The 20,503-nt window shown below is 44.2% G+C and overlaps 1 protein-coding gene across 13 annotated transcripts in view; it reads left to right on the top strand.

The window, feature by feature from the left end:
- The window catches only part of LOC125467259 (synaptic vesicle glycoprotein 2B-like), a 186,532-nt gene that overhangs the window by 133,924 nt on the left and 32,105 nt on the right, over window positions 1-20,503 (top strand). For all 13 annotated transcript variants that reach the window (XM_048562861.2, XM_048562859.2, XM_048562866.2 and 10 more), the window contains 2 exons: window positions 10,659-10,839; window positions 11,876-12,027. In XM_048562861.2, coding sequence (XP_048418818.1) covers window positions 10,659-10,839; window positions 11,876-12,027 — 333 coding nt within the window. The remainder of the gene's footprint in view (window positions 1-10,658; window positions 10,840-11,875; window positions 12,028-20,503) is intronic.

Raw genomic sequence — 20,503 nt, 5'->3', positions numbered from 1 at the left:
AATTCATCGAGGCTTCTCTAAGACAGCACCTTCCAAACCGACAATCAGTTCCATCCAGAAGGAAAAGGGCAGCAGAAACATGGGAACACCACCACCTACACATTCCCCTCCTAGTCACTCACCATCCTATTTGGAAATATATCACTGTCCCTTCTTTGTCGCTGGGCAAAACTCCTGGAATTCTCTCCCTAAGGCCATTGTGGGACAGGCGGAAGGCAGCTCTTCCCCACCTTCTCATGGGCAACTAGGGATGGGTAATAAGTGCTGGACCCAGCCATCAACACTCACACCACGAGTGAACAAAAATAGGCTCTTACTCTTCTAAACTCCAGTGGATATAAGCCTAACTTGTTCCAACATTCAACATAAAGACAACCCAACAATTTCCAGGTACTAGTCTGGTAAACCTTCTCTGAATTGCTTCCAACACATAAGTAAGCTTCCTTAAATAACAATTCCAATCCTTAGCACTAATCTACTCCAATCGGTATACAAACAGCACATTTGGTGGCAGTCACTTCTCATTTGACTCCTCTCATTTGGATCCTCTCACACTGATGGAATAGAAAGGTCCTTTATTCTGTTTGCTGCAAGCTTTTTTGTGTAAAGTAAACTTCATCCAAAAACCTAATGGAGCAATAACCACACACTTGTGTAGAGAAGGGCATCGTCCCGTCATCCAGAGTTGGAATTTTTAAAATTCATACAGAAAATACTGTTAAACACTCAGCAGGGTTGTCACCATGTGTGGAGAGAGAAGCCGAGTTAATATTCAATGTCGCAAGTCAATAACATTTCATTAGAATTGGTGCGCGTGAAAAGATCGTATAGTTTATATAAAAGAAAGACAGAGGTAGGGAGAAGAAAGGGGAAGGACTGAGAGAAGATGGAGGACAGGATTAATTTTATTCTAAAAATGATGATGGAATAAAGTATAAGTGGGCAGTAACCTGATAAGGAAAGAAACAAAACATTTTACAGAAGAGATGAAAATAGTCACAGCAAAGTAGCACTAGGGGCAGGAAGTTAAATTTTTTTGGCCCTTCATAGGATCATGCCATGAAACAATTAGACCATACATATTGTAAGTTTCGGCGATTTGGATGTAGCTCAATACAACATCCCGGTGTTCTGAATTAGGATTTATCTCGATTTGAAAGAGCTGGCTGATTTAGTCTGAAAACTGGCTTTAACCCTGTAACCTTGAAAATTAGCCCTTTAAATATATGTCGCTTTGAATGTTTTTATAGAATAATCTTCACAAAACATAATGTAGCATGTACAGAACAGAACCAGGCCATTCAGCCCAAATGGTCCAAGTCAGTCTTTGGTTTCACATGAGCCTTGTCCATTTCTCTTCATCCAACCCCCTTCCATCCTTATGTCCTTATTTAGCTTCACCATCTCTGTTACTTGCCCTGTGTATCTACTGAGACAACAAGTTCCACATTTAGCATGTAACCTCCAAGTTTTAGTCCATGATTTTTGCATATTCTTTATTCTTTTATAATAAGAACATTTCCGTTTTAAATTTACCCCCTCTAATTCTAAGACTGTGCCCATGGGTCCTAGTCTCCCCACCTAACGGAAACAACCTCCCAGCGTCACCCTTTCTAAGCCATGCATTATCTTGTAAGTTTCTATTAGATCTCCCCTCAACGTTCTGAACTCTAATGAATACAATCTCTGGATCCTCAGCCGTTCATCATATGTTAGGCCTACCGTTCCAGGGATCATCTGTGTGAATCTCCTCTGGACATGCTCCAGCGCCAGTATGTCCTTCCTGAGGTGTGTGGCCCAAAGTTGGACACAGTATTCTAAATGGGGCCTGACTAGAACTTTATAAACTCTCTGAAGCACATCGCTGCTTTTATATTCCAGCTCTCTTGAGCTAAGTGACAACATTACATTCGCTTTCTTAATTACGGACTCAACTTGCAAGTTAACCTTTAGACAATCCTGGACTAGCACTCCCAGATGCCTTTGTACTTCTGTTTTATGAATTTTCTCACTATTTAGAAAATAGTCCATGCCTGTATTCTTTTTTCTGAAGTGCAAAAGCTCACATTTGCTCACGTTGAATTTCAGCCATTTCCTGGACCACTCTCCTAAACTGTCTAAATCTTTCTGCAGCCTCCCCACCTCCTCAGTGCGACCTGCCTGTCCACCTAACTTCGTATCATCAGCAAACTTTGCCAGAATGCCCCCAGGCCCTTTATCCGAGAGTGGTGGGCCTGTGGAATTCATTGCCACGGAGCACAGTGGAGGCTGGGACGTTAAATGTCTTCAAGGCAGAGATTGATCATTTCTTGATCTCGCAGGGAATTAAGCACTGTGGGGAGAGGGCGGGTCAGTGGAGTTGAAATGCCCATCAGCCATGAATAAATGGCGGAGCAGACTCGATGGGCCGAATGGCCTTACTTCCACTCCTATGTCTTATGGTCTTATGGTCTTATAGAAACAGGAGTAGGCCATCTGGCCCCTCAAGCCTGCCCTGCCGTCTAATAAGATCATGGCTGGTCTTTTTGAGACTCAGCTCCACTCACCCACCCACTCACCATAATCCTTAATTCCTTTACTGTTCAAAAATTTATCTAGCCTTGCCTTAAAAACGTTCAGCGAGGTAGCTTCAACCACTTCACTGGGCAGGCAATTCCACAGATTCACAACCCTTTGGGTGAAGAAGTTCCTCCTATATAATATCCTTCCTATAATATGGAATTTAGAACTGTTTATTGTATAAAACGGTTGGTTTAACAAGGGTTATACTAGTTTAAAGTGCATTTCCAATCCTATTGGTGAACCCAAATACCTGTTTGTTCTGCTTTTATTAACCTCTGTCACCGTGTTTAGTGATCGCACTATTTGTACCCCAGATTCTACTGTTCCTTAATACGATTTAGATATTCATTTCCTGAGGTGTATGTGACCTCTTTATCCTTTTTGCATCATAATTAATTTGTTCAACCTGATTGTACATGTTATGCCAGGTGGGTCTTGAACCTAGACCTCTTGGCCCAGAGGTAGTGACACTACAACAACCCTGGCCATGGATTTATTTATTGTCGTGTATTTTCCAACTTCAACTATTTTGAAAGAATTAAAAAGACGTGGTCTTTATAACTATCAATCCATCAATTGTTGATAACACAGTTATTTCGTTTCCTGTGCAAATCTCAAATGCCATGCTCCCCTGTGGAGTAGAATCACTTTATGTTAATAGGTTCATTCATAACCAGTGGCATCCTGAGAAACTAACAAGGCAGTTCATTTCCTTGACGTTATTCACAGTAGGAAAAGGCAGGAGGACAATGTTATTTATTTTGCAACTTAATATAGCAAGAAAATAATTTAGAACAATGATTTGAAAAATGGGGCTGTAGCTTGATTATGCTGTACTAAGGGGTCTTTGTAGAATCCCTACAGTGTGGAAGCAGCTATTTGGCCCACATTGACACTCCAAAGAACATCCCACTCAACACAGCCCTCTCCCCTGCCCCTGCATTTTCCATAACTAATCCATTTAACCTGCACAACTTTGGATTCTGGGAGGAAACCCATACTGACACAGGGAGAATGTGCCAACTCCACACAGACAGTCACCTGGGGGTGGAATTGAACCAAACATCTCAGTAATTGTTAAACTATATTCATTGTTACACTGTACATGTTGGTAAGGCTACAGAGCGACATGCTTCTATCTGTACAGTGTCCAATCTCTTAGCAGAATGTATGAACAAACACATTAGGAGCACGAGTAAGACATTTGGCCCCTGGAGCCTGCTATGCCATTTCATAAGATGGTAGCAGATCTGATTGTGACTTCAACTCCACACTCCCACCTACCAAAAAGAACATTTCACCCGCTTGCTGACTAAGAATTTGTCAATTTTTGCCTTAAAAATATTCAAACATTCTGCTTCCACCACCACTTGAGAGACATCATTCCAAAGAAGACTGGCACATGTTACTGGGTGAGGTCACAGTGACATGACAGTTTATCTCAGAGTCTGGTTTGCATGTTCATTAATCCTTATTTCTCCAGCCTTTGGCCAAAATCAGCATTCTCTGCGAATTCCATTTAAAATAGCACTACTTTTAGGGGCTTTTATTCTCTTGAGTTTTGGCTCAAGTTGGTATGCGTGGTGCCAACTATAAACTCTCTCAAGTGATTATTCCAATCTGGGAATGTGGTCAGTTTACGGGCAAGGCCAGTTTCAAACCACTTTTTATACCAGCAAAAGGCTGTGGAACTCAGTTTGTGCTGGACATGCTTGGAATTCCTCGGTCTATTGCATGAATTGTGCTGGACATTCAACACATGTGAATGGAAAGTCTTACCCTGGATTTTTACATCTCATTGCTAGTTTCAACTTGGCTTCATTGGCCACACTGTAAGTTAGAGACTGTACGTTCAAATCCTTCAGGGATCTGAGATACAATCTAAGCTTGAAACCCTCAACGTGAGCAAAATGAAAGAGCCGGTCATTGACTTCAGGAAGCACAGTGGAGGACATGTCCCTGTCTACGCCAATGGTGCTGAGGTGGAGATTGCCATGAGTGTCAAGTTACTAGAAGTCACCGACAATTGTTCTAGTCTACCCATGTTGATGCTAAGGTCAAGACAGCACAACGATGAGTTAGGATGCTAAAGAAATTCAGCATGACCATAAAAACTCGTACCAATTATTTTATAGATGCACTATAGAAAGCATTCTATTATGGCATGGTGCAGCAACTGCTGTACCCAGGACCGTAAGAAACTGCAGAGAGTCGTGAACACAGCCTAAACCATCACACAAATAAACCTTCCATGTATTAACTCCATTTATACAGCTCACTGCTGTATAACTGCTGAAGGCAGCCAACATCACCAAAGACCTCTCCCACCCCGGTTATAATCTCTCTCTAACCTCTTCCATCTGGCAAGAAGATACAATAACTTAAAACACACATACCCCAAAATATTCAAGAACAGCTTCTTCCGTGCTGTTGCCAGACTTCTGAACGGACCTCTCAGATTATAAGCTTAAATATTGGTCTCACTCTTTGTGCACCTTCTGTGCAGCTGCAACATTGTATTCTTTGCGCTGTTCTATTACTCTAATGCACTTTGTATAGTCTGATCTGTCGGTGCTACACACAAAACTAATCTTTTCACTATACTCCGGTACATTCAGGTACATGTGACAATAATAAATCAATCAAATGCAGGAGAAATGTTAAACAATCTGTGTTAATAAGTAGAAAAACATCTCTCTGTACTGTCAAAAGATTGGTTGCGAGTGTGCTTAGAACCTATAGAGTTTGGAAGCAGATCATTTGGCCCACTAAGTCCTTCCCATATCCACCCCATCTCTGTATTTCCTGTGGCTAATCCACCCACCAGCACATCCCTGGAAACCATGGGCAATTTAGCCTGGCCAATCCACCCAGCCTGCACATCTTTGGGCTGTGGCAGGAAACCAGAGCACTCAAAGGAAGTGCAAGCGGATACGGTGAGAACATGCAAAATCTACACAGACAGTCACCCGAGAATGCAGTTGAAACCAGGCCCCTGGTGCTATAAGGCAGCAGTGCTAACCACTGAGCCACTGTGCCACCCCTTGGTTCACTTCCTTCCTCTACCAAGATGAACCAAACACACTCTGATAACTGCCATTAGATATTTTGTGGGATCTTCCTGTACAAAGGTTGATCACTACTTGCTGACGTGACTGCACTACAAATCTGCTGATTGTAGATTTTACAAGTAATGTATGAAAGAGTTTTCAGTCACCTCAACAAACATCTCTTGTGCCATTGAATTTTGCCACTGTGAAACAAGTGAGGATGTTTCACAGTATCATAGGCATGTCATTGTTATAAATTTTTTTATTGTGCTATGAGAGTTATGTTAAAATTAGTTTCTTACTATCATGATGATAGATCATAACTCCCGGATAACTGATGAACCTTTATTTACAAAGGGCAAAAATTTTTTCTTGGTACTACGCCTGTTTTGTTGAAGTCTATGGCAGATAACGATTCTGCACGTCTGGTTGGACCTGTCACTGCATTTTATCAAACTTGTCTCATTAACTAACTACACCAACCACAGTGCCCCCTCACCCAATTCTAGCCCCATTCTACCTCTTGCCAGGCCCAAAACAACCTTTTCGTGCCAGGATATCCCAGAAGGGATCCTTATTGTGCATTCAGACAATCAGGGTCGGTCCAGAGCTGACATGCACTGTTCCTGACATTTGCGCCAGCCGTGGCAAAGAAAGGGAAACCCACATTCCGCTTTGTGGGCAGAAGACTGGAGGTCCTGCTGGAAGGAAGTGGTGCAGACGTGGGACGTCTGGCTAAAAGATGCAGCGAGTTGTTCTTGACATCCAGATGGACCTTGTTCAACTGCGTGTTGTACTGCTTCATTTGCACCTTAGCCCATGTCATTCAAGTCTCTAAGATTCTGCCCACTATCATTTTTAGAAAGAAAACATTGCCAGAAAAGGACTGAGAATGGAAACTCTGAGCAATGTAATTCAGTGACTGTGTGGAAAGCCAAAGTGAATTATCTTCAGCCCCAAGAGAGATCATGGAATGCCTCAAATGGTAGGTGTCAAGGAAGCTTCGCAAAGAAAGATTCCAAAGGCCAAAAGTACAAGACAAACTAATTACCTCCTCTCAGAAGTTCAACATCTCCTGTGGACCAAATTCCAGACATGGACATCATGATCAAGAAAGACATGTTGAGTTTCTTTTAGGAATATAGAAACTCAACCTCTTGTCAGTGTGTGGTCATGGCTTCCATGTTACAGTGTGTGTACTAGTGTGCTGTGAAGGTCACAGCTTGATGGCAGCCATTAAACTCTCCAGCACTGCCAATAAAAAGGTACAGACATCCTCTTGCTCTGAGTGCTGCAAGTCAATTCCCATCGAAAAGAAGCAGAGCAAAAGAATTTCAGCTAACTGCAAAGCCAAGACTTTTGAGATTGACTGGTTAACCACCAATGCCAATGTTATCAGTATCATCCAGTGTAACATCCACAGTGGCCTATTGTCTACTTTTCACAGAACTCAAACTGATCCACATATATGCTTTAGCTTTTATCTTTTATGTACCTGCCTCTCATTTTAAATCTATATGTATATATGTGCTGCATTATGATTTCTTCTCATATTTAGTAACTCTAGAAAACCTGGTTAAATTGGTTCCTTGTAAACCATAAATTATTTTGGTTTGGTGGAAAGGCATCTGCAAGTGAAAGGATCCTTTTTTAAATTAGCCATCCTGTGACCACTCAAGGTGAATTAAAAAAAAACACAGACAGTCCATCCTTCTTGACTAGAAGCTAATCAATTTGTGGTATCCTATCTGAGACCATAATAAATTGGGAGACCTCTCCCGTGCAGTAGTCGTAACATTCAGTTGCTCATTTGATGGACTCATATCTACAATGGCTACACCAGACTCTGAATCTCAATTCAGATGGATTTAGACTTGCTTCTTTGAGTACTAAGGAACTAAAAACCAATTCAGTCTGGTTTTTACTTCATTAAAGGTCAGTTAATTGAACTTTGGCTTTTGACCCAATGCATATCAAACTGTGCTTATGAAGCTGCATTCTGTGTGAGTAAGAAATCATCAGATAAAAGCCAACAGCTTGATATGAGATCAAAGTTTCACTGTGGCCTGAGTTACACCAGCTAGTAGGGTTTCCAGCTTGTGTTGTCTTATCTAACGCTGGCTTGGTTGATGTGGGCTATCTTAGTACGCTTACGGTCTAGGGTTGAGAAAACAAATTTACCAAACTTGTGGGCAAGCTGTAAGTCTCGCCAAATCTAATTCTAGAATGAAAATTCTGAATAACTTATATCAGTAACTATCTGAAAGGTAAATGTGAATTATCCTCAGCCTTGAGGGAGACCAGAATGTCATTCTGGTCAAGTGGTGGTGGTATCCAATCAGGTGATGGGAGAGGAGATGGAGAAGAAGCCAACTGTCCTTGTATTAGCTGTGAAGAATGTCCTCCTTCATTCCTGCCAACTTCAAATGTATTTTCTAACAATAAGATTGAATACTTTCCAACTGCAGCTATGAATTATTATCCTGGCTTTTAGGAAGGCTAAGTTCTGTGGAGGAGGCCTTACCTGGACACCATCTGATGGGTCCTTAGGCCTGTTTTAGGTCACTTTCAAGGATGCCTAAAATATTGCTCAACTAAACTTCCAGGCAGGATATGGTTCAGGAATACTTGGGGTTCTTGGATTTGTGAAACTTGGCCTTGCATTTCCAAAATTCTTTGCTACTCTTTATATACTCTAAGGCTTAAATCACTTTTAGTTAGCCTTTGATTGCCTGTTACAGTATTTCTTTATGTGCCTTGGCGCTATATTGAAAGCAATGTAGATTGATTAGTTCAGCTGGTTGGATGGCCAACTCGAGGCACAGTGTGATACTAGCAGCTTAGGTTCAGTTCCTACAATCAACTGAGTTTACCACAAGGACCCTGCCCTTTACCTGATGTATAGTCACTCAGCTGTCTTTCTCTAATGAGGGAAGAACCTCATGGTCCTCTGAGGCTACGTGATGACTATCACATTAAAGGCACTATATAAGTCCAATTTCAGAAGATGCTGGAAAAGCTCAGTATGTCTCACAGCTTCTGTGAAGAGAAATCAGAGTCAATGATTCAGGTCTGGTGACCCTTCCTCAGTGGACTCGTAACATTAACTCTGATTTCTCTTCACAAATGCTGCCAGATCTGCTGAGCTTTCCAAGAAACTTCTGTTTTGTTTTTGATTTACAGCGTTCACAGTTCTTTTGGTTTTTACTGTATAAATGCATGTTGCTGTTGTCAAGTGCAATATGTTCTGACATCTCTCCCATTGACTTTCTTTCTCTTCAATGACACACAACACCATTACTTCAAAGTGTCCAGCAATATAAATAAATACCCTGAGCAGTGTCTGATACAAAGCAGTCTTCTATTTCGGAGCACACTTTGCCGATATGCCAGAACAGATTAGTTCAGCGATATCTTAAGAGTGAGGTGTAAAGAAACTATTAAGCTGGCTGCATCATCAGAGATAGTGAGATGGTTTTGGAACAGTCCCCCTTTTCCTATTGATTTGACTATACATGAATGAAACATTTACATTTGATAGAAAACTCAACAATTGATTTTATTGGGAATGATTTTCTGCTACATTGAGCATGACAAGTTTATATTGATTCATGCAATGAGTTATTAACGCTGTTGTTTCACCAGGCTACATGATGGCAGGAAGTAATTGAAGTGGACTGTGCTCCACTCTCACTTAGGTGACCTCTACATTAGGCTAGAAAGGTTTGTACACAGGAACTCCATTCCACTGAGTTATCTTAGCTTTTTAAGAAGTCCTCCCAAGTGGTGTAGCAGTGATGGGCACAGACCCTGATAATGATGTGATTGAGAAGGTGACAGGAGATGACCCAGACTCTTGAGCTTATTATTATGCCCAGATTGTGCCCTTGGAGCACCCAAGCAGAAAGGTGCCCCAGCAAACCTGGAGAACAGACTTGTGCAGCAACCTTCTTCAGATCGTTGGAAATGCCCTAACAATATGTTAGGTGATGGCCGAGTGGGTGAGTAATCCAAAATCCCAGGTAACGTTCTGGGGACCTGGGTTTGAATCCTATCTTGACAGATGATAGGATTTGGATTCAGTTAAAATTCATTGTCAATTTTGTAAGAACAAAGAAAAAACCCATCTGGTTCAATAATGTCCTTGAGGGAGGGAAACTGGTGTCCTCACAAGGTGGGCCTACATGTGACTCCAGACCTATGGCAATGTGGCTGACTCTTAACTGCCTTCTTGCAAATAGCCATGAAATACTGGTCCACCGATGATATTCATCCCGTGAGGGAAAAATAATTGTAAAAAGATATTCCACACAGCAGCCGGAAGTTCCTAATGCAAATGTGGAAGAGCAGTACTCAGTGTTCTGTCAGGGTGTAGCCCTGTGCCAGGTGAGTGAACCAGGACATTTCTCTCCTTCATATTTCTCATTTCTGGAACTACTCAATAGGAGGATGCTTTGGGATAACTCAGAGACGAGTTTGGCCCATAATAATTCAAAACCCAGTAAGCCATTACTCAGCTTTTGCCTATCCTCTCCGGAATGTGCTAATATATATTGGGTCATGGCTTCATATCCACATTTAGGAGATCCTTATAAATGGTGATACTGAATGTCATTAGTTTAAGTAACTGCAGCTGATCCCAGCCAAGTCCAATCCTGTGTCCTCATGTGTTTGTTGTTTGACAGTAAGGGTCAATGGAAGTCACTAACCTCCTATAACCAAAAGGTCATAGTTCGGGTCCTAAAATAAAATGACTCTTTTAACACAATGTTAAACCAAGTTACTTTCTGCTAGTTAAAATAGATGTTAAAGCTTGAATACTTTTTGAGGGGAGCAGGCAGTTCTCCTGGAGACCTGGTCAACACTCCCCAATCAACCAAATAACAACAAAAAGAAAAAAAACACATTACTGTGGTTGGGATTTTGCTAGGTGCTGAATTAGCTGGTGTGTTAGGTCATATAACAATACTCACCACTCAAAACAAAATTCATTGTGTGAGGAAAACCTAACATGATTGTCATTAATCTCCTATCACTGTTTTTCAGGCTTGATAGTGTACTTGGGAATGATGGTAGGAGCCTTTGTCTGGGGTGGTCTGGCAGATAAAATGGGCAGAAGATATTGTCTGATCATTGCCCTCAGCATCAATGGAGTCTTTATGATCTTCTCATCGTTTGTCCAGGGCTATGGCATCTTCCTGTTCTGCCGACTACTTTCAGGAGCTGGGTAAGGGAATCATATCTTTTGAAGCAAGGTATTGTCACTAAGGAATTGCATTAGAGGACCAGCTTGCCTTTCTTGTGAACATTCTTGTTTCTGGGTTAGACACCCACACTATTGTGTATTACACCTGAATAAAACTAATACCTGCTCTCCTGCAGATAATCATTTTGGACTATATTTATTTACTTCTTCCCAACAAAGGGGGCAGCAGAGAGAGCAATATAGCAAAATGCACAAACTTCATAATGTATGATACATGCCGAGTTTTGAATGTGCAACTTCTGTTTATGCCTGCGGGAGATGAATGTGCAGTATTGTATGCTAATTCAGGCTGTGTAACTTCAGAGTTTCTGGAATGAAGATTGGGTATGTCGTAAACAAAGTGTAACCTCAAGTGTGTTAAAAGAAATATCGCTTTCAAAATTGTCTTGTGAAATCATACAATGAATTGAAAGATGAAATTTCACTTGACATTTAGGCTGAGAATTTGGTTGTTTTGTGGAATTTGTAAACAGGCTGATTTTGCCAATTTTGCTATTTAATTACTCAAATCAGAAGTGCAAACAGAAATTGCTGGAAAATCTGAGCAGGCCAGGCTGTGGAGACAAATTGGAACTATCATTTCAGGTCCAGTGACCTTCTTCAGGACACCAGACCTGCTGAGTTTTTCTGGCAATTTCTGTTCTTGTTGCTGTTTATCGCTCTTTATCTCAGAGGCACCATTTAGCACCATTTGTCCCAGTGACCAACGATATAGTTTTTAACCATGAGAGAATTTGGTCCCAATCAACACCTACTGCTGATTTGATAAGAAGCAAGAGAAGGTGAAGATTTTGGGAGCATTATCCATGGACGAATCACTGCGCTTCATGAAGACCCAGTACCACATTTTCAGAGCAATAGTGGACATTAATGTAGCCTTGTCTGCATTACCATTTCCCAAGACCAAAATCAAATAATTTATGATATTAAAATAATCAGAAGCAAAATTTTAAAAGAAAATGAATTTACCCCAAAAATACTTGTTTTTCTCTTTCAGTATCGGCGGCTCCATCCCCATTGTTTTCTCCTATTTCTCAGAATTCCTGGCTCGGGAGAAGCGGGGGGAGCATCTCAGCTGGCTCTGCATGTTCTGGATGGTGGGTGGGATTTACGCATCAGTGATGGCATGGAGCATCATCCCACACTATGGTAAGTATCACGATCCTGTCTTGGCCGCTTATATGCCAGCTCAGAAAGCTAGAGTGGAGGTGATGGCCAAGTCGTGTTGTTGCTGGTCAATAATAGCAATAATTTGCTTTGAACCCCATGTTGGCAGATGGTGGAAATTCAACTCCATTAAAAAAATCAGGAATTAAGAATCTAATGATGACTGCCATTGTTTGGTGTTAAAAACCATCTGGCTCACTAATGTCAAAATCCAGATCCATGGCATTGTGGTTGATTCAGCTAGTGTGGGAATTGAATCCACTCTGTATCATAAACTGTCCAGACAACTGAGCTAACAAGGGTGCAATCATTGGAGGGTGAGTGGGGGGAGGTGGTGCCCCAGTGAACTGACCCTTCAATGAAGGTAACCCAGTTTCCTTCCTGCCTTTTAGCTGTTGACACATCGGCCTAGCCATTTCCTTCCATCTTCTCTAGTTGACTGTAAAGTCTCATACATGCATCACACTGCATGTAAACTGCCTGCCCTCTTGAGTATTTACAACGTTTACTGTTCATATTTATGGCAACTATCGGCTACCACTAATATGTTTCAAATAAAAGACTATTCCCCTGATCTTTGTAAATTGCACAGACTTTTGAGGTAACCTGCAATGTGCAGACAGGTAGCAGAATGTGCTTTCCCCTCGGGCTCTGCTCAGAATCCAGCGTAGACTGTAATAAAGACCTTTCTATCAGTTGCAAACTCCTGAAATGAAAGCAGACGGAGGCCAAATATAGCACTGTCTGAAATTTGCAAAATCAGCTTAATCTGACAACTATCTACAGAGTTTGGTTTCATACCAGAGAGCATGTTTGCCTGATAAGGCAGATTCCATTTAGTTCAACTTTAATAGTGTCCTGTATTAAGGGCTTTAGGTTTCTCAGTTTATTTTCAAGGACTTCATGAAGCCTGTTTTGTGTCCCCTAGGGAGTGTCATCACCGCAGACATCAACTCTCTGATCAGTAACCCTGTAAGTGGATTCTGCAGGAAGCAGAGTATCAGTAATGTCTCACAGCTCGTATTACTATTGAAATTGAAATGAGCTTCAAGGTTTCATCAAGGATCTCAGCTGATGTGTCTGACACAATCATTGCTGCACTTTTGAACTTGTTAATATGGCATCTTTAAAAGGTTAGCTCCTGTGGTTAAGCAAAGAGAAATTACAGCAATGACTTTTCCTGCAGGACCACAGAAATGCTTTGAGCAATGGTGCTAATTCATTGGTTGCATTCGGCGTGAATATTTATGCTCACAGACCTTTGCATTATCTGTAAACACTCAGTGCTTCAGGTGCTGTGTTCAGATTCTTTGTGACTGATGGGCTACATCAAGGAGGCAGGAATAGAAGCTATGGAAAACTGCAGAACACACACGCATATGCAGTGATAATGGGAACTGCAGATGCTGGAGAATCCAAGATAATGAAATGTGAGGCTGGATGAACACAGCAGGCCAAGCAGCATCTCAGGAGCACAAAAGCTGATGTTTCGGGCCTAGACCCTTCATCAGAAAGGGGGATGGGGTGAGGGTTCTGGAATAAATAGGGAGAGAGGGGGAGGCGGACCGAAGATGGAGAGAAAAGAAGATAGGTGGAGAGGAGAGTGTAGGTGGGGAGGTAGGGAGGTAGGGAGGGGATAGGTCAGTCCAGGGAAGGCGGACAGGTCAAGGAGGTGGGATGAGGTTAGTAGGTAGGAGATGGAGGTGCGGCTTGGGGTGGGAAGAAGGGATGGGTGAGAGGAAGAACAGGTTAGGGAGGCAGAGACACTTCCTACAGACTAAGAGGGTGGCCATGGGCACCCGCATGGGCCCCAGCTATGCTTGCCTCTTTGTAGGTTACGTGGAACAATCCCTCTTCCACACCTACACAGGCCCCAAACCCCACCTCTTCCTCCGTTACATTGATGACTGTATCGACGCTGCCTCTTGCTCCTCAGAGGAGCTCGAACAGTTCATCCAATTCACCAACACCTTCCACCCCAACCTTCAGTTCACCTGGGCCATCTCCAGCACATCCCTCACTTTCCTGGACGTCTCAGTCTCCATCTCAGGCAACCAGCTTGTAACTGATGTCCATTTCAAGCCCACCGACTCCCACAGCTACCTAGAATACACCTCCTCCCACCCACCCTCCTGCAAAAATTCCATCCCCTATTCCCAATTCCTCCGCCTCTGCCGCATCTGCTCCCACGATGAGGCATTCCACTCCCGCACATCCCAGATGTCCAAGTTCTTCAAGGACCGCAACTTTCCCCCCACAGTGGTCGAAAACGCCCTTGACCGCGTCTCCTGTATTTCCCGCAACTCATCCCTCACACCCCGCCCCCGCCACAACCGCCCAAAGAGGATCCCCCTCATTCTCACACACCACCCCACCAACCTCCGGATACAACACATCATCCTCCGACACTTGCGCCATCTACAATCCGACCCCACCACCCAAGACATTTCTCCATCCCCACCCTTGTCTGGTTTCCGGAGAGACCACTCTCTCCGTGACTCCCTTGTTTGCTCCACACTGCCCTCCAACCCCACCACACCCGGCACGTTCCCCTGCAACCGCAGGAAATGCTACACTTGCCCCCACACCTCCTCTCTCATCCCTATCCCAGGCCCCAAGATGACTTTCCACATTAAGCAGAGGTTCACCTGCACATCTGCCAATGTGGTTTACTGTATCCATTGTACCCGGTGTGGCTTCCTCTACATTGGGGAAACCAAGCGGAGGCTTGGGGACCGCTTTGCAGAACACCTCCGCTTGGTTCGCAATGAACAACTGCACCTTCCAGTCGCAAACCATTTCCACTCCCCCTCCCATTCTCTTGATGACATGTCCATCATGGGCCTCCTGCAGTGCCACAATGATGCCACCCGAAGGTTGCAGGAACAGGAACTCATATTCCGCTTGGGAACCCTGCAGCCCAATGGTATCAATGTGGACTTCACCAGCTTCAAAATCTCCCCTTCCCCCACCACATCCCCAAACCAGCCCAGTTCGTCCCCTCCCCCCGCTGCAGCACACAACCAGCCCAGTTCTTCCCCTCCCCCCACTGCATCCCAAAACCAGTCCAACCTGTCTCTGCCTCCCTACCCTGTTCTTCCTCTCACCCATCCCTTCCTCCCACCCCAAGCCGCACCTCCATCTCCTACCTACTAACCTCATCCCACCTCCTTGACCTGTCCGTCTTCCCTGGACTGACCTATCCCCTCCCTACCTCCCCACCTATACTCTCCTCTCCACCTATCTTCTTTTCTCTCCATCTTCGGTCCGCCTCCCTCTCTCTCCCTATTTATTCCAGAACCCTCACCCCATCCCCCTTTCTGATGAAGGGTCTAGGCCCGAAACGTCAGCTTTTGTGCTCCTGAGATGCTGCTGTGCCTGCTGTGTTCATCCAGCCTCACATTTTAGTACTATACACACGCATATGCATACACTCTCCAGTCCTGTCCCTGATGCTCCTTGAGCTCATGGTGAGGGAGGAGAAGAAAAACACACTGTAAAGTCTGGATGGTACATTGCATCTAGTAACTGTGCTCCAATTAGACCACATTCTTATTGAGCCTCTAGAAATGGGGTTAGCTCAGTTGGCTGGAGAGCTGATTTAGAATGCGGAATGATGCCATGAATTTGGGTTCAATTCTGGCACTGGCTGAGGTTATCATGTGGATTTTTCCTTTTAAGCCCCTCCACTTGCATGAGGTGTAGCGACCCTTAGATTAAACCCACCACCAGTCATCCATCTCTCTCAAGTGAAGGACCAGCCCTATGGCCTGGTAACACTTTGGCAACTTCATCTTTAAATGTCCAATATTAAATGAAAAACCAATGGTTTATTTTGATTGCAAAGCATTTTGCATACAACAGTTTACAAATTTCATCCTGAAGCCTGTCTTGATTAGTTACAAAGCGATTGTAAAATAAAATCCCACACCTTGAATGTGGACAGCATTCTGTACAGGAGAAATGGAGGAGCTTGAAGTGGCAATGAGATCTATGATCAAGAAAAATGTACTTTAAAAGGAGACAGTAGGAACTGTCAATGCTGGAGAATCAGAGATAACAAGGTGTAGAGCTGGATGAACACAGCAGGCCAAGCAGCATCAGAGGAGCAGGAAAACTGACATTTCAGGCTTGGACCCTTCTTCAGAAATGAAAAATTCTGAAGAAGTACCCAGACCCGAAACGTTAGCTTTCCTGCTCCTCTGGTGCTGCTTGACCTGCTGTGTTCATCCAGCTCTACACCTTGTTATCTCTTACTTTAAAAAGACTTTTAAGTGCATGGAGGGATTTAAAGGGCATGTTGCAGTGATTGAAACAATATTTAGTGGTACTGTGAGAATGTGTGGAAATTCATAAAAACAGCAACATACGTATTAATGGAGAGACAAAGGAGGATTTGGGTGAGATGCAGGAGTGAGACACAGAGGATTGAATTTAAGTGAATTTGAAGCGAAATGTAGATGACAATTAAGGTGTAAACAATAAAAAAGATACCAGAGACTGTCATATCTGACATTACTTGGCCATCTCACCACCAACCAGAAATGTAATAAAATGTGAGACAGTCAGACAATGGTTCATTCACCTCCCTCCTCTCCATCTCTTTGCTACAATCTTGCCTTTTCACTAGTTTACTGACATAGCATTGAGCTATGCTTATTTGATATTTTGCTTCTCCAAAATGTAAAAGCTGACAAACTCCTTCTCCTCACTACAAGTTGGTGTGTTGCTTCTGACTCAGGCTTGTTCTTAACTCTTGACTACTGCTGCATTAATGGAAATAGTTGGCATGAGGGAGTTTGTATGGTGTTGCAAACCTCCCTTTATTTTCAAAAAACCCTACAGGGCTGATGGAAGTCATTTGGTCCATCAAGTCAACACAAACTCTCCAAAGAGCATTTGCCATGGCTAATTCACCCAACCTACACGTCCCTGGACACTATGGGGCAATCTGCCTATTCTGCACATCTTTGAACTGTGGGAGGAAACCAGAGCACTCAGTGGAAACACACACAGACAAGGAGAATGTGCAAACACCTCACAGCTAGTCACCCCAGGCTGGATTCAAACCTGGGTCCCTGGTCATTGTGAGGCAGTAGTGCTAACCACTGAACTACCTCCAATTTTACAAGATCCAATCTACATATCCTCACTTACCTAGATTCCTCACTGTTTTCAAGTTTGGCCTCCTATACAATAGAACCTGACCCTTCAGATTGGTAATAAAATGTGAGGCTGGATGAACACAGCAGGCCAAGCAGCATCTCAGGAGCACAAAAGCTGACGTTTCGGGCCTAGACCCTTCATCAGAGAGGGGGATGGGGAGAGGGAACTGGAATAAATAGGGAGAGAGGGGGAGGCGGACCGAAGATGGAGAGTAAAGAAGATAGGTGGAGAGAGTGTAGGTGGGGAGGTAGGGAGGGGATAGGTCAGTCCAGGGAAGACGGACAGGTCAAGGAGGTGGGATGACGTTAGTAGGTAGCTGGGGGTGCGGCTTGGGGTGGGAGGAAGGGATGGGTGAGAGGAAGAACCGGTTAGGGAGGCAGAGACAGGTTGGACTGGTTTTGGGATGCAGTGGGTGGGGGGGAAGAGCTGGGCTGGTTGTGTGGTGGAGTGGGGGGAGGGGACGAACTGGGCTGGTTTAGGGATGCAGTAGGGGAAGGGGAGATTTTGAAACTGGTGAAGTCCACATTGATACCATATGGCTGCAGGGTTCCCAGGCGGAATATGAGTAGCTGAGTACCCTCCTGCAAAAATTCCATCCCCTATTCCCAATTCCTCCGCCTCCGCCGCATCTGCTCCCACGATCAGACATTCCACTCCCGCACATCCCAGATGTCCAAGTTCTTTAAGGACCGCAACTTTCCCCCCACAGTGATCGAGAACGCCCTTGACCGCGTCTCCCGCATTTCCCGCAACACATCCCTCACACCCCGCCCCCGCCACAACCGCCCCAAGAGGATCCCCCTCGTTCTCACACACCACCCTACCAACCTCCGGATACAATGCATTATCCTCCGACACTTCCGCCATTTACAATCCGACCCCACCACCCAAGACATTTTTCCATCCCCTCCCCTGTCTGCTTTCCGGAGAGACCACTCTCTCCGTGACTCCCTTGTTTGCTCCACACTGCCCTCCAACCCCATCACACCCGGCACCTTCCCCTGCAACCGCAGGAAATGCTACACATGTCCCCACACCTCCTCCCTCACCCCCATCCCAGGCCCCAAGATGACATTCCACATTAAGCAGAGGCTCACCTGCACATCTGCCAATGTGGTATACTGCATCCACTGTACCCGGTGCGGCTTCCTCTACATTGGGGAAACCAAGCGGAGGCTTGGGGACCGCTTTGCAGAACACCCCCGCTCAGTTCGCAACAAACAACTGCACCTCCCAGTCGCAAACCATTTCCACTCCCCCTCCCATTCTCTTGATGACATGTCCATCATGGGCCTCCTGCAGTGCCACAATGATGCCACCCAAAGGTTGCAGGAACAGCAACTCATATTCCGCCTGGGAACCCTGCAGCCATATGGTATCAATGTGGACTTCACCAGTTTCAAAATCTCCCCTTCCCCTACTGCATCCCTAAACCAGCCCAGTTCGTCCCCTCCCCCCACTGCACCACACAACCAGCCCAGCTCTTCCCCCCCACCCACTGCATCCCAAAACCAGTCCAACCTGTCTCTGCCTCCCTAACCGGTTCTTCCTCTCACCCATCCCTTCCTCCCACCCCAAGCCACACCCCCAGCTACCTACTAACGTCATCCCACCTCCTTGACCTGTCCGTCTTCCCTGGACTGACCTATCTCCACCCTAACTCCCCACCTACACTCTCTCCACCTATCTTCTTTACTCTCCATCTTCGGTCCGCCTCCCCCTCTCTCCCTATTTATTCCAGTTCCCTCTCCCCATCCCCCTCTCTGATGAAGGGTCTAGGCCCGAAACGTCAGCTTTTGTGCTCCTGAGATGCTGCTTGGCCTGCTGTGTTCATCCAGCCTCACATTTTATTATCTTGGAATTCTTCAGCATCTGCAGTTCCCATTATCCCCCCCTTCAGATTGGTATCTCAGTTTTAATGCAAAATAATCATTATCTGTGGCTTTACTCAATCTGTCCACATCTTCATACTCCTTCAGAGGTAACAAGGTGTAGAGCTGGATGAGCACAGCAGGCCAGGCAGCATCAGAGTAGCAGGGAAGCTGCCATTTCGGGTCTGGATCCTTCTTCAGAAATGAAGAAGTGTCCAGACCCGAAACATTAGCCTTCCTGCTCCTCTGATGCTGCCTGGTGTACTGTGTTCATCAAGCTCTACACCTTGTTACCTCTGATTCTCCAGCATCAGCAGTTCCTACTATCTCTCAGCAGACATTTTGGGACATCTTAATGTCCTTGTGTTTCAATCCTCAGGCAGACGATTTCAGAAGAAGTTTTTACCCTGGCATTCCATGTCCACATTCTCATTATAAATAAATCTACAATGTCAATTCAAATACAGCACCAAAGAATATATGTTTACCAAAAGCTAAAATCCTTGCTTTGCCAAAGAAAATGAGCCTGATTTTTCAACTCCTACATGGCGACTGTGAGGAGACGCTGAAGAATTCATGTTTGGCAAATGAGGTTGTATTAAGAAAGAGTCACATCACATAGCTGGCCATATCGATTGGCAGATATACTAATACTCTGCAGAGAACAGAATAAATACCAACAGTGAAAGAAAGAGAACTGGGTCTAGTTACCACTTAACAAAACCCAACATCGTGAGTGAAATCTAAAGCAAAAAGTTTTCCAGCTAATGACGGCATTTCGCCATAAATTCCCACACTATTTCCTTCTTTCACAGCACCTTGGTTGGCCTTCAGTTTGAATGTAGTGCCCGTCATCTCCTTCGATAGTGGGGGATAATGACACTCAGGATAGGATACGGAGAAGAGTCATAAAATTAATTCAAGTTTTCTTATGACCTTAGTTAATAAGACCCCTGTATACTTTAGAAAATCAAAAATAATAGGTGTAGGTGGTAGACCTAATATTCTGGGTTTTTCAAAGTGCCCACAATTAGTTCCATTTAGTGGAGTCATGACTGAGGTAGGAGCTTATGAAGTCAGGGAATAGATAGTGGAATCATATTTCTGAAGACGAATTCACTATTTTAATAATTTGTATCTGCACTTGTGTTTCACAACTGTATAAACACACATAAAGGACCAGAGTTAGACCATTCAGCCCCTCATGCCTACTCCTCCATTCCAGAATATCATGGTTAACCTGTTTTTGCTTCAGATTACACATTCCTCTCTCTCCCTGGTAACTTTCAATTGCCCTGCCTTACAAGAATCTATTCATCTCTGTCTTAAAAATAATCAATGGCCTACCTTCACCATGTCCTGAGGAAGAGAAATCCACAGATGCACAGCCCTCTGAGAGAAAGAATTTCTCCTCAGCTCTG

Source organism: Stegostoma tigrinum, chromosome 33, assembly GCF_030684315.1.
Source record: "Stegostoma tigrinum isolate sSteTig4 chromosome 33, sSteTig4.hap1, whole genome shotgun sequence".
NCBI lineage: Eukaryota > Metazoa > Chordata > Chondrichthyes > Orectolobiformes > Stegostomatidae > Stegostoma > Stegostoma tigrinum.
Note: the sequence above shows the minus strand (reverse complement) of the source record. Positions and strands in the feature narration are given on the sequence as shown.